At 46.0% G+C, this 22,816-nt stretch overlaps 1 protein-coding gene across 4 annotated transcripts; it reads right to left on the reverse strand.

Moving 5' to 3' along the window:
* Positions 1–10,977: 10,977 nt before the first annotated feature.
* On the reverse strand, positions 10,978–19,465 carry SLITRK2 (SLIT and NTRK like family member 2). Of its 4 annotated transcripts, none has more exons than XM_032428204.1 (3): positions 18,713–19,465; positions 15,046–15,099; positions 10,978–14,544 (listed from the first exon to the last, which is right to left on the reverse strand). In XM_032428204.1, exon 3 carries the CDS (start codon positions 14,499–14,501, stop codon positions 11,964–11,966), a length of 2,538 nt encoding a protein of 845 aa, XP_032284095.1. In that variant the 5' UTR covers positions 14,502–14,544; positions 15,046–15,099; positions 18,713–19,465; the 3' UTR covers positions 10,978–11,963. The 4 variants fall into 4 exon arrangements, with proteins under 4 accessions (XP_032284095.1, XP_032284096.1, XP_032284097.1 ...); XM_032428205.1 differs by lacking the exon at positions 18,713–19,465 and adding an exon at positions 15,710–16,046; XM_032428206.1 differs by lacking the exon at positions 18,713–19,465 and adding an exon at positions 14,783–14,950 and having other exon boundaries at positions 15,046–15,272.
* Positions 19,466–22,816: the final 3,351 nt, after the last annotated feature.

The following is a 22,816-nucleotide window of genomic DNA, read 5'->3' on the forward strand; positions in this document are numbered from 1 at the left end:
CTGAGCTAAGATCAAGAGTCGGACACTCAACTCACTGAGCCACCTGGGCGCCCCCTGTTTTTTATGTTCTTAAATGGAGAAAATTCTGCTCCCTTCTTTTTCCTTTCTTCTTGAGGCTCTTCTGATGAATGAAACCTGAGCCCACTGGAAGTTTTTCTTGTGGTCACAGCTTAGATGACAGAGGTGAATGGAGAGTTTTAAAAAGTACACAATTTCCTTCCCACAGAGCTTACCCAAATCATGCCAAGCCATTTTCTTTACCTGCCCTACAGAAGCCAAATTGCTCTTCTCAAATTGCAAAATCCCTGGGCTGCTCTCCCCAGCTCTCCGCTGTGGTGCTAACAGCAGAACAGAGACACCATGCCCTCCCTCACCGAGACTGCTTTAGCACCGGACGACTCATCTAGAACACGCGCACACACACACGTGCACGTTCTGAATTAGGTAAAACCGCATGGAGAAATGTAAATACAAGGAGTTTAAAAGAAGCATCTACCCTTCCCCTTTGCGTGAGACCACATGTGAGAGGACAGTGGAAAGAGAGACATGTAACCAGAAAAATAGGAGGTTGCAGGATGTTCATAAAAAAGTGATCCCAAGTAGAACTAGCTCTGCCTTAGGCGAGAGGAATCTGTGCCAAGTTAATGGAGTCACTGGTGTCATAGACCCAGGACTGGTTACCTCATCTGTGAGGCCCGTGGCGAAGTGACAACGTAGGGTCTCTTGTTCAAACACTGTTAATAATTTCAAGAACCACTAGAGTGACAGAGCCTGAAAGCAAGTGTGGGGCCCTTGTAAGCCTGAGTTCCTGTGTGACTGACCCCAGCTCTCCTCATTACGTGGCCTCGGGTTTCTGCTCCCATGACCAACTCCCTTCGAGGTGCTCTCCCTTCAGAATCCACCAAGAAGACCGTCCTTGTTTTCCTTACCCATTTTGCCTTCTGCTTTTCCCTTAGAGAATGTGAGTATTATTAAACTAGGAATCCCTGATGATAAAGGGGGAAGGCTTACTACGCATGGCTTTCTAGATCGATCTGTACTTCCAGTTGTGGACAGTGTGTGGTTAGATGGAAGAGCGGGGTCACTTGGCTTCCTTCATCTTCTGCCCCATTTCCCTGATCACGAGGGCTCACTTCCTTAAGCCCAGATTACCACAGCAGCCCCTGGACCCCAGGCTCCTCTCTGCCCAAGTGCTCGGATCATTCTTTCTGCCGGATGACTCATCGCTTCTTTGTTTATCCTGCGAGCCCCGGAGATGAAGTGCACAGGACACGGGTTTAAAGTCCAGTCAGAACTGGTTTTGACACCTTTGCCACTCTTCGTTTAACAAATACATTTTATTTTGGAAACCTGAACTCATCGATGCTCATAACCATCCCGTGAGGGCAAATGTGATCATCGTCACCTTGTTTCAGATGGAGAAACAGAGGTGCAGAGAGGTTAAGTGACTTGCCCAAGGTCACAGAGTTGGCGAGGGGCAGAGCTGCGTTTCAAATCTTGGCATGTGGGCTCCGGAGGGCCTGTTCTCGAGCACGGCCGTGCTGAGTGAGGTGGCATCTCTCTGCACCCAGCGGGTCACCAGGGCAAGCACCCACAGTCCCTAAACTCCGGGCTCCTCATTATAACCTAGTTCTGATCATCTCCATAGTGATTACAGGCTTCACATCAGAAATGCCGACGAAGGACTTTACGAGGCACTATATAAATATTCACAGTTCTATGATTTTTACTTTGCTTGAAGGGCTTTCCATTATTTATAGACTTGAGTCCAAATGTCTGACTCTGGCTTTCAAAGCCATCAAAAGGTAAGTTGAGCCAGTCGTCCCATGCTCTTCACTGTTCTTCACAGGCTTATTTCTGTCTTTACATTGTCGAGCTTGCTCATTCCTCAAGCCTTTCCCCAATTCAAGGCTCTTTCTGTGTCCTCTTTCCTCAAAGCAGCCTTCTCAGATAATGCCAGTGTAGTGTGCATTGATCTTTTTCTTCTCTGACCCTGACCTCTCCTATCCCTTTCAAGGATAAGTAGCTCATCTTCCCAACTTGGTTATAAATTCCTTGAGGGCAGGAGTCATGTCTTATTTTGAGTGCATATGTTACGTCTCCGCGGCACACAGAGGAGGTCCCTGACACACAGACCGTGACCAGCAATTTCCTCATTTACGCCCGGAATCTCATCCTAGTGCTGGGCACATGCTGGGCCTTCAGGAACACTTGTGGATTTGTCTTCGATGTGCATCGCATCTGTTCAAGTGTTCAGCACACAATAAGCGCTCCATAAATTGTATTTTTAGAGACAATCTGTTACCACATAAGGACTACCAGAAATTACTCATACTCTTTGTGTAAATGGATTTATACAATTATAATGTTTAGGAGCTGAAATAAAGATGAGGGAAAGAAAATCATGAGACTTTTTTTAAGCCAAGAGGAACAATAGAACTGCAAGTCCAAATGTTTTCACTGGTGTGTCACAGAACAGGTGTGAGGTTTGTTGAAAATAATTTGTTATTAATGAAAGTTAATTTGTCAACTCAGCAAATGATTAACTTTTTTTTATGAATTGAAGTGGATTCCAGGTTTCCCCAGAAAGAAGCTCATTTTAATTCAATTGCTTTCTTGACTGGGAAGGCTAAGTCTAACTGCATTCTCTTTCACAGACGTGGAGGCTAAATCCTAGGGCCCCTTGTCCTTTGGTGAATGGTCCCTCCACTGTCCTCAGACCCTCCTCAGTCAGCAAATCAGAAGGAATCAGTGTCATTGAAGACCAAAACAAAATAGAACCCAATAAAATTCAAAGTCTTACACGGGAAAATGTTTGTCTCCTGAGCAGGGATCAAGGCTTGGGAAAGATTTCTCTTGGACAGGCAAGGTTAAGAGAATTTTGTGAAACTCCCTATTTTGTGGCCCTCTGTTATAGATTACTTGGGGAGGGGCACCTGGGTGACTCAGTCGGTTAAGCGTTTGCCTTCAGCTCAGGTCATGATCTCGGGGGTCCTGAGATCGAGCCCCGTGTTGGGCTCCCTGCTCAGCGGGGATTCTGCTTCTCCCTCTCCCTCTGCCCCTCCCCCCCTACCCCCGCTCAGGCTCGCTCTCTCTCTCTCTCAAATAAATAAATAATCTTTTTAAATAAATAAATAATTTGGGGAAATATATATATTTACCCTTCTCCTAAGACTTCACCTTATCCATCCTTGGATATTTGATTTTGTTTTAGAGAGAAACTCAGAAAGTCCAATTCAAAAACAACAAATTGCATCAACACAGGCAGAGACTCCCCCCATTTTAATCTGTAAGAGCAGAAAAATTAGCTGAGTTTTGAAATTTCAGAACATTTGATCTGTTTGCATAGCAGAACTGAATAACTTTCTGATGAATTTGCACAAAGCAAAATCTGAATAAATACAGTTTCAAACTAATAAGATTCCTTTAACAAGTCCCTCTCTCAAATTACCCAGATGATTGCTTAACATGTACTTACTTTTCAGAGATCAATTTAGTAGATAAAATATATTTTGTTCCAAAATTTCAAGTTAAACACTTGAGATGTAATCATACTGTAAGTCCTTAGTATCTCAAGGGAATCCTTTTTTTTTTTTTTTAATGACAGCTTGGAGGCGCCTGACTGGCTCAGTGGGTGGAGCATGTGACTCTTGATCTCAAGGTTGTGAGTTCAAGCCCCACTTTGGGGGTAGATTTACTTAAAAAAATAAAATCTTAAAAAAAAAATAAGAGATGACAGCTTGGACCGGGATAACCTACACTTCCTTTTTCATAACCTTCTGTAACATGACAGGAAACACACAGCAAAGTGTAGCTGGATTTTCCTTTCATTCACTAATGTTTTTAATAAGCCCCTCAGAAACTTCTGGAAAGCAGAGGAAGTTTCTCAATGGATATTTTTCTTTTCCACTCTTGCAAAGATCCTGTCAGCTGAATATTGCACAATTAAGGGGGCTTTATTTCTTTGTTTCCAGTTAAAATCTATTTGTCCAGATAGAGACACAGTGGCCCAGCAATAAAACTATGGCTGAAGTTTATGATCAGAAAGAGGCCAAATGCCACTTGTCAGCTAAGAGCTTTGCTCACTGGAGTGAATCATTGCATTTCTGAGGCGCAACTGAGTTGTCCAAGGGTTCATCAGTTTCTCTGATGATAAGAAACTTGGTCGTGTTGGCTAAAAGGGTGGGATGAGGAAGAACTGAGTGAGAAAACTACACTATGCCCTGAAATGTGATAATGGGATCTCCCTAGATTGATGCATAGTTTAACTTTCTTAATTATAACACAGAATAATTAAACATAGCAACCTCATAGACTACTCTCCTGCAAAACAGCTACATGAAAAACCCATCACCTCCCCTGCCCCACCCCCCCACCAAAAAAAGCAGTAGGAAGTTGTGATTTACAAAGAAATAAAAGTGGTTTGAACATTTTTGAAGTCAAGTTTAAGAAGCGAAATTGATCCAAGGCACATGGTGCATTTGAATCCTGTAAAAATAAAATCGGAGTAAAGCTATGTCCGAATTGGACAACTGGGAGGGGAAGTGGGGTAAGAGATTTTCCGGTTGAATCACCTGAATAGTTGTCTCGGTGTTTGTTTTGTGTGTAGCCACCACTCCCAAAGTAGCCTAGAATCCTAGAGTACAAAAGTTAGATATGTCATCCCGTCCAGCGCTGCCCGCAGTTGGAGAAGATCACAAGCTCAGATCCTAGGACTCCTCCCTATGAAACACTACTCGTAGGTTCTTATTTTGTGTAAGTCAGACTTTACAAGACAACCGTGTTCTGACAGAAATGTGGTTTAATATGGTCTTGAACACAAAGAATTTCTCTCTTATCTGGAAGACTTAGGAAACAAACCAATTAAATATACAGAGCTTTAGGAAGAACTACGTGATAAGCTCCGGAAGAATTCATCATTCAAGCTTGTCAGGGAGTGCATTTTCTCTCAAGTCAGAATCTCCCAATTCCAAAAGCCAATTACAAGCTACTTTTAAATCTAGAATGAGTCATTGGGTTCAATAGACAGACTCAAGTATCACTTAAAATCGGGCCTGCCTGCATGTAATAAACTTTGGATCTTGGCTGTGTGTTACCATAACGTCTCTGCCATCCTCATGGGGTGTGTCTTTGTGTGTGTGTGTGTGTGTCTGAAAATGAGTTCTGAAAATGTTCCAAGTGAACCTTTGTTTCAGACTTCCTGGAATAGCTAAGAATCCGCTGTAATTATGCTTTGAACTTACATACTCCAGTTTTCAACCTTTTCTTCATTGTTCACACGAAAGCCAGAATCTTATTCATTTATTCATTAAGGAAATATTTATGGAGGGTTATTATGTTCCAAAGCACTGCATCAGGTGTTAACGATGTGAAGATAAAAGGGGCTTGAGAAGCGAAAGACTTGACCAAGGATTATCCACTCACCTATCCTGTCTGCCCAAGAGTCACTCGTGAGCTAGAAAGTACCTTATATTTCCTGTTGTAGCCAACATTCTGTCAAGATCAGATCTGTCCAAAAATGCCAGGTAACTGGATCTGACAGATAATTAGCTCAAATGTTCCTTTTTAGGATAATGTTGATAGCAAATATAAAATAATGTTTGAAAATTAAATTAATAAAAATGATGTATACTAATTACCAAGTGGTTGCCCAGGGGAACCTGGGTCAGGTCCATTTCCAGCCCCCCTTCAGGAATGACAGCATCTGTTTTGATGGTCTTTTTCCAGTCTCAACAGACACATCTGATTTGCTGATGTATTACCTGCATTCAGAATAGGGAGCTGCGCACTACTCTCATTCCCATTCCTTCTCAACTCATCTTAAACAAACAAACAAAAAAAGATTTATTTATTTATTTCAGAGACAGAGGGGCGGGAGGGGTAGAGGGAGAGGAGAGAGAGACTCCCAAGCAGACTCGGGGCTGAGCACGGAGTCTGACGCGCGGCTCAATCCCACAACCCTGAGACCATGACCTGAGCTGAAACCAAGAGTCAGGTGCTCAGCTAGCTGTGTCACCCAGGCGCCCCTCAACTCATCTTCTTAAAAGATCAGATAATCTAGCGTTTCAAGCACCAACTCTCATTCTTCAACAAAACAGTTCAAATGAGGCTAGTCCCCATTGTTTCAGCCACCTTGTGAAGGCTACATGAATAAGCTGAAGATATTCTGCATATGGCACGTTAATAATCTCAAGAGGGGATAACTTGTTCTAAGTCTTCGTGTCCACCACAGGAATCTCAAATCCTTTGTTAGGTTATACATTTGTGAATGGAGCATACCTGGCAATATATTCTGATGTTCAACCAAATGCAAATAGTCAAAGAAGTCACTTTGCTAGATATATAGATATATAGATATCTCACCACGATTACAGCAACAAATGCATCTCTCTCTCTCTTTCTCTCTCTCGTTTTAACTCTACTCTGCGAATATAGTGATAACATTTCTGTTAGAGATGAATTCGTAATTTCCATTCCTTGGATTTGCATGTCAATCTGAATTATTTTATAAAATATAAATTTATCAGATGACTTACAGTATTAGAATTTTATCATGAGAACCAGTTAGCTGTGGAGTGGGTGGGTGTGTGTGGGGGGGGAGGGTGTGGAAAATCAGTAGACTTTCTTTCAGTTCCTAGAGAGATATCTGTGTCTCAACTGGTTTTTGTTCCTTTTTTTTACTTTTAATTTTTTAAGTCTGATACTAATGGACATTCATGGAAAAGTATTAATATGTTTTTAAAAAGCTCAGTTTACCCTTAATATATAAATTATAATCATATATGGAACAGAAGACCTTAATTTGTAAGCATTTGAACACCTTACAACAAAGTTCCAGTAATACTTTGTCATTAATTCCACTTAAGTTTTTCTAATTCTAAAGAATTTTTCTAATTCAAAATACTTTGTCATTAATTCCTTTTAAAATCATAAAGAATTTTTATAATTAATTCAAATGTTCTTTCTTAGTGAATATTTATTTATTAACTGTATTTATTTACTGAAAGCTAACTCTAGCATAAAGTACCTGTATAAACAGTTTATCCAATAGAACACAATGTCGTTGATCACATTTTCAGTATTTCATTTTGCCTATTAAGAGCCCAAACCATGACATTCAGTTTTTTAGACAATGTCACCACTTGGCACAGAAGTCTACACGAGAGCTTGTTTCATTTGCCATTTATTCCAATAACTTGACAACAATTATTTGCCACTAACTCTTACAGTATTTGTACAGGTATGTTCAAGCTAAAATACCGCTAAAAAATTCCAACGCACATGCGATTCAATATATTTACATAATAACATATTTATTATAAAACCTGTGACTCTAAGCACTTTATAGGATGTGAATACAGGAGTCACTCTACCCTCTAAGGAAACACAGCCACATCTGAGAGAGAAGATGCTGCGGACAAGAGTCCTGTGTTCAATTCAGGTGAAGCGGGTTGGCTACTCGGACCGCTCAGGCATGCTACTGTGCATCCTGGAATCGCTCGGTAGCTCAGTTCACACGAAAGAGCAGCAGAGTTTCAAGTACAAGCCCTTAGCACCCAAGAGACCCGCAGCACGGGCAGAACACACTCTTATGCGGCAGGTGGGCTCTGGTTTAAGCAAAGTCGATATTGAAAACCCAAACATACAAAAACTGATGAATTAGAGGGATGACTTGTATTATAAAATGGTTTTCTGCTTTATAAAACGATTCACAAGTTTCCTCCAAGTGGCAGCTCCCCTAATGCATTGAAAATACAATTTGACTTACAAAATTTCAGTTTACACGTGACTTTTTGCACAACCATTGTGAGAAGCAAAGTAAGCCTATATACAGTACTGAATTTTCTCTCTCAGGATCTAAGTGAGTGTCTTATCATAGTACTGGTAAAGGACACTTAAGCCAAAATGTTACCTTTTAAGCCACTGAAATATAAAGCAAATACTGCCTCTAAAACATGGCTATTCCAGAAAATTTAAGTACGTTTGTGATTTTGTATTTACAATTTTGGGATTCATCTTTATAATGTAGATCTTTAGATAGCCCAAGTCTGTAGCTATCTTGAGGCCATAATATTGGGCCCTATCCTGCAGAAATTTGTTTTATTTTTGTGGGGTTTTCCCCCTTTTAGCTGCGTAATTTTAAAGAGATGTTAATGGTGGTTACACTGTAGCTAGTCTATTTATGACGTCTTACTCTTATACTTCATTGCACAGAATCACCTTTAAAAATCCAACTTCCTGCATTTCTTTACTGTTCCCACTGTTGACTCTGGGCGATTGTCATTCAAATAAGGTTCTCCTTTATTAGCTGTAAGCTCCCTGGCGGGGGTTTGGGGGGCTGGGGGGACAGAGATCCTGTCTATCTCTGTGCCCCCCCCCCCCAGCACACATCATAGAGCCTGGCACCTAGGAAGCAAGCACTCAATAAATATTTATTGGACAAATGAATGAATGAAGAAATCATTGAATTGGGAGAATCGTCTGGAAAGCTTTCTTCACTCTAGCATCCAATCCAGTATGTTTCTGGAATGTGTACAATCAAAATGAATTTCCAGTCTTAAAAATCACAGAACCTCTCTCTTGTTCCCTATACGGGTTTTTGTTTTTTTTTTTTTTAGAATCCATTAAAATATGGAGCCCTTGATGACATGGAAATATTTAGAAAAATTAAATCTCCTTAGAGGTCAGAGGGCAAAGCAGAGGAATTTGAAGAGTCATTTCCTTACTCACCAACTGCTGGAGGGAACAAAAAAGGCACACAGATTGACTAAAGTCCAAAACCAAATCAAACTTGGCAGTTGTGTCCAGACTGAGAAATAGTACTTTTGAATGTTTCAATACAAACTTAGCCACAGGTATACTCAGAAACAATGAAAGCAAATCATTAAGAGCTAGAATCGAAGGAAATTACCATTTGCCATTTGTAGGGCCAGACACATAGATCTGTTCCAGGCAGGGCGGGGGGAGATCACACTCTGTTGGCTGGAACCATTTCGCTGTGCTGATGCTCATACCCATTACAGGTTGCATAGGAAATAAAAGTGAAATAGCAAAATCCAGCTGTAGGAGATAAAAACAAAATCCTACAATAAAATAGCACTTGAGTGGATAAAGCAAAACAATATAGTCGGTGGGGATGCTAATTAGTTAATAAACGTAAAAGTGTTTGTGATTGCGTTAGGAAATAAAGCTTCAGAGTATATGGTGTATGAGGCCTTTTAAATGAAATAGTCTGAACCACATTCAAACAATTTCATCTTAAAACCTAACACAAATGAAGTAAAAATCTAAAGAACATGAGACTCTGGATTTGCACCGTAAGTACTAAATGAGAGAGTGTATGAATCTGAGTTCTTCCAGGAGGCCTCTTAAAAATCGTGTAACTACATGAATATTAAGCTATCTCTGTTGAAGATCAATGAAATGGGTTTTTCTATGGATAATGGAATGACTTTCAGGTGAATGAGAACAAACCCTGACGTGGAGTCACTACATCAGTAGTTCTAGTTAGATGTATAAACTTAAAAACTATCTTAACAGGATATGTATCCTAATTTGCCTTTATAATCACTTCCCAAAATACCTACCTCTGTATTCTGTGTTTATCATTGCACCAAATGAAAGCAGCCACAAGAAGATTTTTGAAACTCTTTTATATATATGTATTATATATATATAATACACACACACACACACACACACACACGTATATGTATATGTTTATACTTCACTCAAAGAGGAGGTGGTTTTTCCGGGAGCTGTCTCCAAGTTCAGTTAGCATAATATTCTCTCTCCTCTTTATGAAATGTAAATCTCACTACATTAACTTTCTTGTAGATCATTTCGGGCCACCATTCTTGACTTTGATCTAATGGATTTGAATAGGAATTATGATCTCTAATCAAAGAGTGAACATGCTAGCTTGTCACTGTAGATATTCAGAGGTTTGTTAAGGGCATTTTTTCCCCCGAATGCCCTTTACATTTAAATATACACAATTAACTTCTATTGTTAAAAAAAAAAAAAGATTTTGCACCAGTAGTTCTTAATCCAAATCATTTGGACTTAAGTAATTTCTAATTGAAAGCCTATCACATGAGTTGTTTATAGTGACAGACAATATACTATTAGTCATTTTAAAGCTTTAAAAGTAAGTTATCAGGATCCACTTCAATCTCCACATGATAATAAAGGATTATTATGTGCAGTAACCTATTTATGAAAAGGAAACAGTGTGCTTCTTTCAGACGCCATCAATTGCTTTAATAAGGAATTGAAAAGCTGGACTACTTTATATGCAGATCACCATCCCAGTTGCATAAGGATTTACAATAGACAAAACAAAACTATTTTTTGTTGTAAAGAAGGGCTGTTTGTTTAAATAGCACAATAATGTTTGCATCTAAAAATTCTTTACAGGCTAATAAGCCTTCATAAGTGTTATATAGACTTGGTTAGTTAAAATCATTCTAATGCTAAGACCAAAACGAAAGGCTTGCTTGAGCTGACAGGGAAGAATTCAAGTAACACATGCCTAAAGAAGGCAGACGAGAAAAGATGCTTCCTTTCTTGGTTTAGGTACTTTTTAATTGATTTGGAGATGCAAAGAGTATGTGATCTGATAGCACCTCATTAACGCTTCAATAAATGTAAGTGGAAAACGCTGCTTTCTCGGAAAATGTGAAAATTGAGGATTCGGAGCCTAATCTTTAATCCTAAAAGAAATAGAAAGTGATGTACACATTTGTCTCTGCTGCCTTGAATTTGCAGAGAACTTACTTGGGATGTTTTAATCTCACCTTTGAAGGGGTTCCTTCAAGGTATTTAATGGCTCATACGTCTTTATTAAATGAGGTGTGTGGCGGCCTCTACTGGTGTGTGTTTATAGAAAATGTTTCAATAGGCAGAAAAAATATTAATTTCAATTAAAAAGTTAGAAATACAGACTCTGTCATTTAAATATATAAAAATATCTAATTTAATGCAGAAAAAATATATTACAAGTTGTGTAATGCACTCTTAATTAGGAAAATAATCTAAAACACTGACCATGTTAGTGTAAAATAATGATTTACGGAAGGGCATTAATTGTTCAATTCACTCTGAGATTGGGTTAAATATCTTTTATTAATGAATTACTAATCCCGACTGAGGCAGCTTCTTACCTCTAGTCCACTGTTAAATCCGCTTAGTTGACTTAAATAAAATCACTTAGAACAAACCCAGAGGAAAGGAAATATTTTACAGTTAAATCTCTAAAGTCCTACAACTAGAATCATTTGATGACCGGCTGGTTTCTATAACTCAAGCAAACTGTACGTTGACTTAATATAGCTGACATTTTGATCTATTTTACAGTGTTTTTAATTTCAAAAATACAACACATTAAAATATGTTCAATTTATCAAAGCTAAAAGCAACACTTAAGTAATGTACTTAAAGTGCAAAGGCACTTTAACACAAAGAAGTGATGCCTAGTGGCTATACTTGGTAACTGAAGACGAAAATACCATATATCATTATTTACAAAAGAATTTATGGTCTCAAAAGATCTTTGGAGATCTTCTACAAAATACGCTAAATATCCATTTTTACGTGAAAAGTCTGCTTACTCTTTCTTCATTCACTATAATCTCCTCTTCCCATTCCCACACTGGAAAAATAAAAGAAGAAAAAAGAAACAAAACCATAAACAAAATATATGAACAAAATGCACTGTAGAAACACTCATGTTCACTGATGATTCCTAAGGAGAGAACTGGGGGGAGGGGGAGGAGGAAGAGAGGGTGGGGTGCGGGGAAGCAAGAGAGAAATAATTTAAAGGAAAACTTGGAAAAGCAGTATCATCGCTTCGCCCCATCCCCCAAGCATGTTCACAGTCCCCCACTGACGCTGAGGGAGGGAGAACACAAACACACACAAAAGCAAATGTAGTGCTTCCAACAGTGCGGAGCAGCAGCCCTTCACAGCTGACTGATTGCAGTTTGTTTTTCCAGAACTTCGAGGTAGTCTGGTTCTGATTGCGGCTTAGCTTGCAGTAAAGGGTGGTCGGGTTTTGACTGCCCCACAAAGCATTTCCTGGGAGTTCCGTATAAAACGGTTTTATTGATTCTGTCTTGGTTTTGGCGTCGAGATTCGTACGAAGGGGCGAACTGCCTTTTAGGTAAGGTACAAAAGTTATAGTGGACTAGTCCTGCACTGGGAAGTTCCTTGACTCGCTCCGCGATATTCTGATACAGCAGCTCGGGCTCTCTCGGCGTGGCTTGCTTTTCGAGCAACTCAGTGGCACTTATCGTGTAAGCCAGCGTGGCCGGCTCTTCTTTCTTCTCCTCCAGGTTGCCGTAGCTGAAGTCTTGCAGGTTTCGGTAATAGGCTACCGGGTCTCCCTCCTTCTGCATGTAGATCGGGTTTTGGCACATCTGCCCCACAGGTGGGGGGATATAGTTATAGACGTGGCCGTCCGTTTTATCCTGAGCCTCGGTATTGTAAGACCCATACTGTAGCTGGAAGGAGCTGACATCTAGGTTGTTGGCACTCCGCGGCACACTGGGCACCCCCTTTCTGCGCTTCAGGACAAAAACGAATAAGCCGGCCCCAAAACAGACAGATAAGATAAAGACAACAAGCAATCCTAAAATTAAGACGGAAAGTGGGACTTCAGTGTGGAGCTCCGGGTAGGAACTGGGAGACACACTAAGCGACCGAGGAGTGTCTGTGTTGTGATTCATGGACAAAACGGTTCCGTCTGACAAGTTGGGGCTGTCGGGACAGATAGCTTCCCTCCCCAGAAACTTCAGGATCTCCCCGGCATGCTTTGCGGGAGATTCGCAGGTCACCTCATTGATGATGACGGGGGAATTGGCATGTTCTGTCCAGTCCTTTAGCCCCATGATGTCACAGGTGCAGTCCCATGGGTTCTCTTGCAGATCTATCTGGATAAACGCCGGAAGCTGATCCAGAACCCCTTTCACAGGCAGGTGAGAAAAATGGTTGTTTCTCAGATTCAGCCTGGTGAGGGCCGTTCCCCCAAATATATTATCGGGTAGGGAGCGCAGCAGGTTGTTATTCAGAAACAGTAGCTGTAGGTTAATCAAAGCATCAAAGGTCAGTGGCTTAATCTCCTTGATGACATTATATTCTAAATAGAGATACTGCAAGCTCTGCAGTCCATCAAACATAGAAGGATACAGCACTTCAAGGTAATTGCCATTCAGGTAAAGTCTGCGTAAACTGGTCAGGTTTGTGAAGGCACCTTCCTGAATGACTGCAATCCTGTTGTTTCCTAAATGCAACAAGTCCAAAGAACTGTATTCTAAGAGGTCGTTCTTATAGACAGTTTGAAGATAGTTCCCTGTCAGGTAGAGCTTCTTTGGACTGGTAGGTTTGGGCTGCAGGTCGGAGATATTCGTGAACTTCCTTTCTTGGCAATTGACGTTTAGACCATTGTCTGAGCTCTGAGAGGTACAGACACAGCTGCTGGGGCAGGTGAGGGGCACGGGGGACTTGGTCTGGTACACCATGATCGGCCCGAAGCTCTGCCTGTCCTTTGACACGGTGACCCGGGGAGTCGGGCGATTTCTCATTTTGGGGGGCCGGCTGGCTTTGGGAGCCCTGGTTGGGTTGAGAGCGGGATTCATGGTGGGCGACAGCCTTTGGACGTGCGTGTCTGCATGGCTGCCCCTCTGACCGGAGTCGCCGGTACTTTTTCTGGGACAGAGATCTTGCCTGGTCAGCTGGGTCACATCTTTCCCATGCAGTCGAAAGGGAGTTTCACAGACAATCTCCCCGACAAACACAGTAATGGTGTCCAGCCAAGCCTTGAGAGGAAGTAAGTCACAAGTGCAATTCCATGGGTTCTCCTCCAGCTGGATCTCCATGATCCCTCCAATGTGCTCAAGGACGCCGGCGAAAGGCATCACTTTCAGCCTGTTCCCTCTCAGGTCTAAGTGGGTCAGCAGGACGAAGCGGAACACATTGCTGGGCAGCGACAGCAGAAGGTTGTCATTCAGGATGAGCACTTTGAGCTTATTCAGTTTGCTGAACGCCCCTGCCTCGATGGCACTGATGTAATTGTAGTCGGCCTGGAGGTACTCGAGGTTCTCCAGGCCCAGGAAGGTGTCTTCCCTCAGCACCTCGAGCTTGTTGTTGTTGAGGTGCAGTCTCTTGAGGGTTTTCAGGCCGCTGAACGCCCCGGTTCGGATCTCCTGCAGCCCGTTGTTGCCCAGGTGGAGAGTCACGGCGTTGGAGTAATTGACGAACTCGTTAGGGTACAGTCTCGTCAGGAGGTTTCCATTGAGGAAAAGCTGATAGATTCGATACTGGGGCGGCTGGAGCAGGCTGACAGTTGTAAATCCTTTGTTTTCGCAGTTAATATTCAGGACGTTTTCCTTCTCTTCACACAGGCAGCGGATCTTGCAAATGTCTTTGGCAGTTTTGCGGCTCTCCGTCTGTAAGATCCCGGCCACGGTTAACACACTGAGGAACCAAACGCCGCTCAGCATCTTTAGGCACCGTCGGTGTCAGTTCAGGTACCTACAGGCAAACCTTGGGGACGGGTGCCGGGGAGAGGGAAGGATGCGGGGGAGAGAGAAACAAGGAAGCCCGATTAAAATGGCAAAGCAAGGGGGCGGAGTGGGAGGCCGGGAGAATGCGGGGAGGGGGCCACGCGGCAGAATGAAATCACTGCGTTTCTCAAAGCGGTTTCTTCTCTCCTCGCCCTCCCCCTCCCCCCGGCCCCCGCCAGCCCACCCACACGCGCGTCCCGGAGCACACATGCTTGCACCTGATTTCCCGGCGGGTCGCAGCCAGCCGCGGAGTCATTAGTAATCGAGTTGTCCTACTAAAGCCAGCCCATCACCTCCTCCCCTGGGGTATCTTGAAGAGATCTCGGGCGGCTCGCCCGTCTTAGGCTCGCAGCAGAAATTGCTTTACTTTTTTTTTTTTTTTTTAACTGCGCAAAAAGGGGGTGGGAAAATCAGGGGACTGGCGGTGGGGGAGGGGGAGAGGATGGAAGAGCGAAGACAGCGCGGGGTGGGGGTTACTCACACATCAGGAGAAGACGGGACCCCTCTCCTCTGCAGTCCGCCAGTAGTTCAGCATCTTCGGAAAGAGAAGAAGAGCAAGGTAAAAAGAAGACGCCGCTTCCGGGGGGGATGCCCTGCTTTCTGCCGGCGGATTTAATTTGGCTGGGGGTGGGGGGTGGTGCGCAGAAATTAGAAATCCGGGAGGCCGCAGGGGAGGAGAGGAGGGCCCGAGCGGCGGGAGGCCGAGTCGACGGGGCCCCGGGGGTGCGACTGCGTAGGGAGGTCGGGGAGCCGGGCGGCGGGCGGCGGGAGGCGGCGGCGGCGGCGGCGGCGGCTGAGCCTGGGCGCGCGCTTCCAATCCGGTGGCAGCGGCAGCAGTGCGCCGAGCAGTTTGAATTTGAGAGGTTTTGCAGGCTCCCCCGGACAGGGCTAGGGTGACGTCACGCGGGGAGGGGGCAGGCGGCGGATCGAGGGCGCGCGGTGGGGGAGGGAGGGGCAGATGCTTCCCTTCCCTGCGAGTGGCTTTGCAAAGCTCAAATCCGGGCTGCGTCAGTTGAATCTGAACTACTCCACCTCCCACCCGGCGGGCGGCGGGCGAAGCTCCTGGAGGGGGATTCTCCAGGAGGGGCCCCGCGAAGGGGCTGGGACTCCTCCGGCCTCGGGCGCCTTCGAGTGGTTTCTCCCACCTGCCACTCCCTCCAGGCCATTCCAGTGGGGTCTCATGCCACATTCCCAAGCGGAGGTCCAGATCTTCCCGGGGAGAGGGGTGCGTGCGTGTGTGTGTGTGTGTGTGTGTGTGTGCCCGCGCGCAGGAGATGTGCCTCTTAGCCACAGGCCTGGGGCCCGCCTGCCAGCCTCCTAGCTCGTGTGCTCTGATGCTCCTGGTGCCGAGTGGGGTGTGTGCCCGCCCCAGAGCGCCTGTGTAGGAGGGGACTTGTGCTTTTACATACAGAGCTTTTTTTCAGCGCGGAGAGAATTACTTTCTGGGGCGGTGACTGGCCAAACAGATATTTGCCTGGATTCTGAGAGCCAGCTCAACGTTAGAGAGAAACCACAACAAACCCCCCCCCCCCCCCCCCCCCCCCCCGCCCCTTGAGAGTTAGCCAGATAATGAAGTTTAAACGTGTGCTTTTCGCCTGCAGGAAGGAGGAGTGGGCGTCAGAAAGCACTGCCAGGCTGAGCCTCACTGGCGCGGTGTGGGAGCCCAGGAGTGGGAGCCCACGGAGGGGGCCTAAGCCTCCAGGCAGCATTATGAACTGCCAGGTGTGCGGTTTTTGCCTTCATTATCTTGCTCCTCCTGAATTCTCTTAAGGTCCCCTGGAACCAGGTGTCTCCCAGCGGGGAGTCCATCTGCAAGATGTGAAGGTCTGCTGTTGCCCGGAAGGGCCGGCCGCAGCCTCTGGTGAGGCAGGAAAAGGAGGCAATGGAAGAGAAGGGGGCAAAGGAATGGACCGAGGATGCGCCTGTCCCACCAAATACTTACACTTGCTTTCCCCGCCTCTTCAGTCCCAGCCTGCTTCAGACCGAGTTGACACAGGGTCCCATTGCTGGGCCACATTTGGAATAGAGACAATCCCACTGGCAAAATGAGCTGCCTGAGAACGGAAAGCCCCCCACTTCTCCCCTCCTGCCTCCCTGGTAAGCTCAGGCTTTAGGAGTGTTCCGCCCGCACCGGCTCTTTCGTCCCGGAGAAGGGCTCTGATAGTTTACAGACTTAGGCACTAAGGCAACCTGTGGCTCTGGCAGCCTCCTCCAGACTGTTCCTCAGGCTTTCACCTTGCCCTCTCCTTTTCCTTCGGGGAAGAACCTTGGACCAGACATCGTGAGACCCCTCCCCATCCTGTAATTCTTGCTTGGGCTTGGACAAGATCCTTTCCTTCTGGGGCCTCAAATTTCCCTTCTCTGTGCCAAAGGGCGGCACTGAGCTGAGCTATCCTCGGAGGGGGAGGGGCAGCCGGGTGATGGCCTCCCCACTCTCTATTGCAATTGCATCATTAGATGCAGAGTGATGCAGTGCACGATTAAGCTTCCTTTCACAGCAAAGGGGCATTTGTTCCTCCATATTTCTAAATATTAAATAGACATAGTTCCTAGAGAGATGTGGCTTATTCGTTGTCATTCATTTAACAAGTATTTATTAATTAGGTTAATATTTCATGGAAGCAGAAGCCAACATGAGAGCTGGACAAGACCTTTGCAGTCAGATTCATTTTATAGATGAGGACATTCCTCCACCAGGAGAAGTGCTGACTTGCTTAAGTTCAAGAACCTATAAAATGAGAAACAGAACCCAGGGATTCCTGGTCCAGGAGCTTTCCCCAAAGCTCACTACTGCTTGGTGTGAATTGGAGAACTATCTGCCTAAACTTAAATAATTGGTGGTGGTGTCTTACCTTTAAATGTGTGCTTTTAAAAAAATTGTATTTGAAAGTGAAATATCAAATACTAGTTTTAGTTCGCAAATAATTTCCTGCAAGACACTGATGACGCTGTCAATACTCCCTGAGCACAGAAACTATTAAGAATTTCAGAGAGACAGAGACAGAGAAAGGGGCAGATAGATGGGGGGCAGCTGGCGGAGCTTGAAATCCGTGAAAATTAGTATAGAGTGAAGGAAATGCGGTGGTAAGCTGGCGGGAGTGGGGGGCGACACCGGGAACCCGGAGATGGTGTGACAGATCTTCCTTCCACGGTTAGCTTCCGACACGGGTCGGTGGACTCTCCCACCACTCCTCGGCCTCCACAGCCGCTTTCCCCAAGCACAGTTACTGGGATCGAATGAGCCTCAGCCCGGAAAAAGCACTTTAAGTAAGTTTCATTTGGCCCGGCGTCTCGGGGAGAAGCGCCGCGGCACCCCGCTAGGGAGAGCGGGCTTCTACGGTGGCGGAAAGGTTCTGGGGGAACTGGGAGCCCCAGGGAGGCAGAGGCGGACGCTAAAATAAGGCAAACCCTCCCTCTCCTCGTTGGGGCGAGGGAGGCAGAAGCGGGGACTCCGTCGCCTCGATCTCCCGCGCAGCTGAGTAGAGCCCGGCTCGGGTCGCCGGGGCTTCCACAGGGCGCGGGGAGGGCCGGCGGGATTGCAGCCTGCGCCGCCCGGCCGCCCGCCAGGCCTCGAGAGGGGTTAACGGGAGTCCGGCGGGCCTGCCGGGGAGGGGTGTCAGCCTCCCGCCCGCCCTTCTCGCCCCCCCCCTGCCCCAATCCCGGCAGGTACGGTTCCCGGAGCGTGCTTCCGGCGGCCAGCGGGCCAGGCCATTCCCGGGTCTCCGGGCACCGGGCACCGACCGCCGACCGCTAGCTCAGCCCTCCTCGCCCTCCCCCGGGCTGCCGGCCGCCCGGTGCCCGGCGCTGGGGCCCACAGCCGCGACGGCCGCGCGCGCTGCCTTCGCCCCGGCGAGCGTTCTTCCCGGGACCGGCGGCTCGCAGCCGGCACACGGGGCCCGCCCGGCCGGCGGGAGCCCGCGGGGCTGCACGACCGCCCCGAGCCCGACCACGCCCGCGCGGGCTGTCTCGGAGCGAGCGAGCCCGGGCGGGCGGGGGCGGCCACCGAGGGCGGCCGCCGGCGCGCGGTCCCCGGCGGATCGCGCCCCGGCTTCCCGCAGCCGGTCCCCCCCACCCCCCGCCTCCACGAGGGGAGGCGGCCGGGAAAGGCAGGGGGCTGAGCGCCGCGTTCCCGAGTGCTGTGAACTTACCCGGCAAGCGCGCCACCCGCAGCTTCCCCCGGAGACGCCCGCAGCATCGGCCGGCCGGGAGGCGAGGGAGCCGGCACAGCCTCGGACCGGCGCGCCCGGGAGCGTGGGGTCACGGCGGCGAGCGCGGGCGGCGCCCCCAAGGGCAGGCAGATCCCCACTGGAGCGGCTCGCCACCGGGCAGCGCTTCTGGCAGGAAGCAGGGAGGGAGCCGAGAGGGAGGAGGGGAAGAAGAACGGGGGCGGGGGGGGGGGAGGTAGGGACGGCCGCCCCTCTCCCGCACTTATCAATCACCCTGCAGATCAAATGTCCCCGCCGTGCCCCTGGGAGGGGGATGTAGCAGCCCACAAAGAAGCCGCCGCTCCATTTCTCTGACGAGCGCAGTGGCGCGCTGCTCACGCCTCTCGGCCCCTCTCGCCTGGAACTCTGCCCAGCCCTTGCAGCTCCTACCGTGGGCTGCAGCTCGGACTCGGTCAAGTGAAATGAGGATGGCACTCGGTCGGTACCAAATCCCAGGGGAGACTGAGACCACTGGGGGGAAGTTCCGGACAAGTCAAGAAGCAGCCGGCCCTCCGAGCTGGACGCCCTCCGGGACGGCTGCCTCCCCCAACTAGTAAGCGCCCAATCACTGGAGTTCGCAGGCAGATATGTAAGGACCTCCTACGAGGATGGTAAACAAGGAATTTCCATATAATATGGAGCGAAAGCTAGACTTGGGCAACTGTGTTAACAGAAGCAAGCCCTTAGCAGCGTGCCAGCCCCTGTGTTCATTTGATTCTTTTCATTCTTCGCGACGTTGCCCGGATTGGCTGGAGCGTACTTTGGCCATCCCCGCCCCTTCCTTTTCCTCCTTTTTTCCCCCTCTTATTAGTAGTCCAGGTGGTGGCGATTCGACTACAGGAAGGCCCTCAGGGAAAGAGTCACTGGGGTTCAAGAGGGAGGTGCGGTTGCAGTTTCCCTCAAGACCTGCCTTCCCCAGGGTATTGGGCATAAACTTGCAGTTGTGTTCGTTTCAGGCAGGATTAGGGAGTTTATTTGGATGGCACCAACACATCTCCCCCTCGATCCCGGAGGAGGGGGGCCTGCATGAACGCCGTCACTGCCTCCGGTCCTTCTTGTACCCCCGTCCAGAGTCGGTAAAACCCCAGCTGTTCGGAATCAGCCCCAGTTTGATGATGGAGAAGAGGGGGGGTGGACGATGAGCAGGGCCCCAAGTTAGAGCAAACATGAGCTCTCCTGCTAATGACTCTGCTTTGGGGTCTGTGTGTTTTCAAGGTTATTTCCTCTACAATGAAGCCAGGTTCTCACAGCACTGACTTCCACCCCATTCTTGTCCTTCCCCGGGGGAATCTTTTGTGCTTCCTCCTTCTCTTGGCTTTCTTTCATAATGGTTTTCTAAGGAGACCATGCTGGGCCTTTTGAAAAGAAAATTACTGATAATCGTATATTGTGACTATAAGCAAAGTTTACTTTCGGAATAGTACAAAGAATTATCTTTTATAATTGTAGCTCTGAGGTTTTAAGGATCATTGCTGCTCCTTTCACTTCATTCCTGAAAAAGACTTTTTGAGATTTCCCTGCCATTCAGATCATGCGCACAGGGGCAGACTCTTTACCGTTATGTACTCAGAAACATTACCCTGTTTTGTTAATGTCCTTATTTGTGCAAAATACTAACCGCGCTGTTTGCTACGGATTATAGCTGTGGTCTGGCCACATCATAATATTACTAACTAGGAAAAGTTATGCTGTGTCCTCTGTGTCTTTACCTCATTTCTGACTGTGCCATCTTTTCTTGTAGTTATTTAATGGGTGCTATAAACAACCACAAAACACAGAGCTGAGAGGCTATTCAAAGGCAGAAATAATGAGACAGTCATGCTGGAAAAAGGAGACCGTTTACTGAGAAGGGTGATGTGTCTCCGACCAAAGGAAACACACATACAAAAGCAGTAACTTGTGTACAGATGAGATGAGGAACACAGTATCAATGATAAAAACCGACATTTTATTTTTGATCCGGTAGAAACATGTAAAATATGGCATGCATCAATTTTAATTAGCCTTGGAAGCAAGGCTAACGTGTTTACCAGCGCTCAGAAAAGCATTCAGCAGCCTGTCTTTCCACACGGGACCATACCGATGGTAAGATAAAAGGAGAAAGAGCAGACTTCTCTTTTCATCAGCATACAGTTTTCCCGTAAGGGGGTAGCTCTTTCGAAGGAGGTCGTGAAGGCACACACAGACAGAATGACGAGCAACACAAAACTTTCTGTGATAATTACGGTAGGAGGGAGCTCGAAGTGTGTGAGTTTCAAATGTACCAATTTATTTGAAAGTTTCTTTATACTGACTTTTCTAAAAGCTTCTGCGTTAGGGGAAAATGTCCTGCTGTACTTGAATATCAAAGACATGCATATTAACGTACTTTTGTTAATGAATAAAAGTGGCATTGTTAATTCTTTGGTGTAGTGGCATTATAAACATATCTCTCTGTTCGTGCGCAGTTCTCTATCGATCATTTCATCTTACCAGTGGGCTTAGAGATCCCTGATCACAATGCCAGTAGGGAAAGAGTGCAAGAAAATCAAATTGTTCTTGGGTTTTTATCATTTCTTTCTAAGAGTAAGGGAAAACCAGAAATTTCACCTAGGATGAATCAAAAAACAAACATGTGCCTGCATTTCTAAGATGATGCAAATGTTGCCCAATTACTATGTAGTACACAGTTTGAGAATGTTATTTCTCTACCTTCTCTGCACCTGTCCAGAGCTGGAAAGCTCCTAAAAAAAAAACAAAGTAGGAACCTCATGCAGAGTGAGTAATTCTAAGACAGATGTGAGATGTTCTCAGAGAATACTGTCTCTTTTGAATCAAAGATTTCAAAGAAGATTTCAGACAGAGACAGATTCCTAAATAAAGAAATGCAACACAGAGGACATGCCATTAATACCAGTAATTACAGTTTAGAGGATATTGTAGACTTTGGTTCTGTGATGCTATTGAAAGTGTGGATATTTTTAAATTCAATTCCATTATTTTGATTATTTTGGCAGGCCTGTTGGCTTGGTTGGAATAGTGCTGGGCCAGGACCCGAGTAGTTTGTCTTTTAATCCAGCACACATCCAAACCCTTAGAGACCTGAATTCAAATCTCACTTCTGCTTCCTACTTGCAGGGGGACCTGAGCAGGCACCTCTCTCAGTTTCCCCACGTGGAAAACTGGGTACTAAATCCTGCCATGTGGAGTCAGTAAGGACGGGATTCGTACAAAAGCCCTGGAAAATTGCGCAGCGGTACATATGTGTGAGGGGAAATCTTGACACGAGGGATTCCTAAACTCACTTCTTAAAATAACTAAATTATACAAAAACAGTGATTTTAGTGAGAAAGCAACATTTTAATTTAAATTGGATAACAGACTCAGGATTAGGAAGTTATTTACGAGCTGGTTGGAGCTCTATGATGTCGAACATTCCAATGGAAACCTAAAAACATTCCATTGTTTTCCTAGATTGTTCCAGAGAGTTGGATATATGTATATAATTTTGGACCAGATAATTATCTGTTGGGGGGGGCTGTCACATGTCATGTGGGAGGTTTAAAACCATCCCTGGCCTCCACCATTCTCCAGTAGCCCCAGTATGCCATATATATACACACACGCACATATATTATATTACATGTGTGTATATCTATTTGTTTGATGTATATATAATGTGTATGTGTGTATAAACAGCTTACACTTATTTAACAAACACAAACAAATCGAAGGAACGTGATATGCACTATGACCCAGCAACAGAGCGAGAGGAAGACCCCAGGCTCCCTGATGCCCTGCTTTGTGATCTGCTTATGGGTTGAAGTAAGAGCTTCTGGAACCATAGTCCCCTTGTCATAGCCATGCACCCTGAAATATTCCACTGCTGTTTATTTTAAAAATTGGTGGCCATGGCTTGCTAAATTGACTTCGTGAGTGACTAATAGGTTGGATCTCAGAGGTTGAAAAACACTGACATACGGAATCAAGAAGGGGAGGAAGGAAAAATGGGACAGAACAGAGAAAGGGGGGCAGTAAAAAAAAAAGTGGGAGGAGAAGAGAAATAGA

This window comes from Phoca vitulina, unplaced genomic scaffold (assembly GCF_004348235.1).
Source record: "Phoca vitulina isolate PV1807 unplaced genomic scaffold, GSC_HSeal_1.0 scaffold39, whole genome shotgun sequence".
Classification (NCBI taxonomy): domain Eukaryota; kingdom Metazoa; phylum Chordata; class Mammalia; order Carnivora; family Phocidae; genus Phoca; species Phoca vitulina.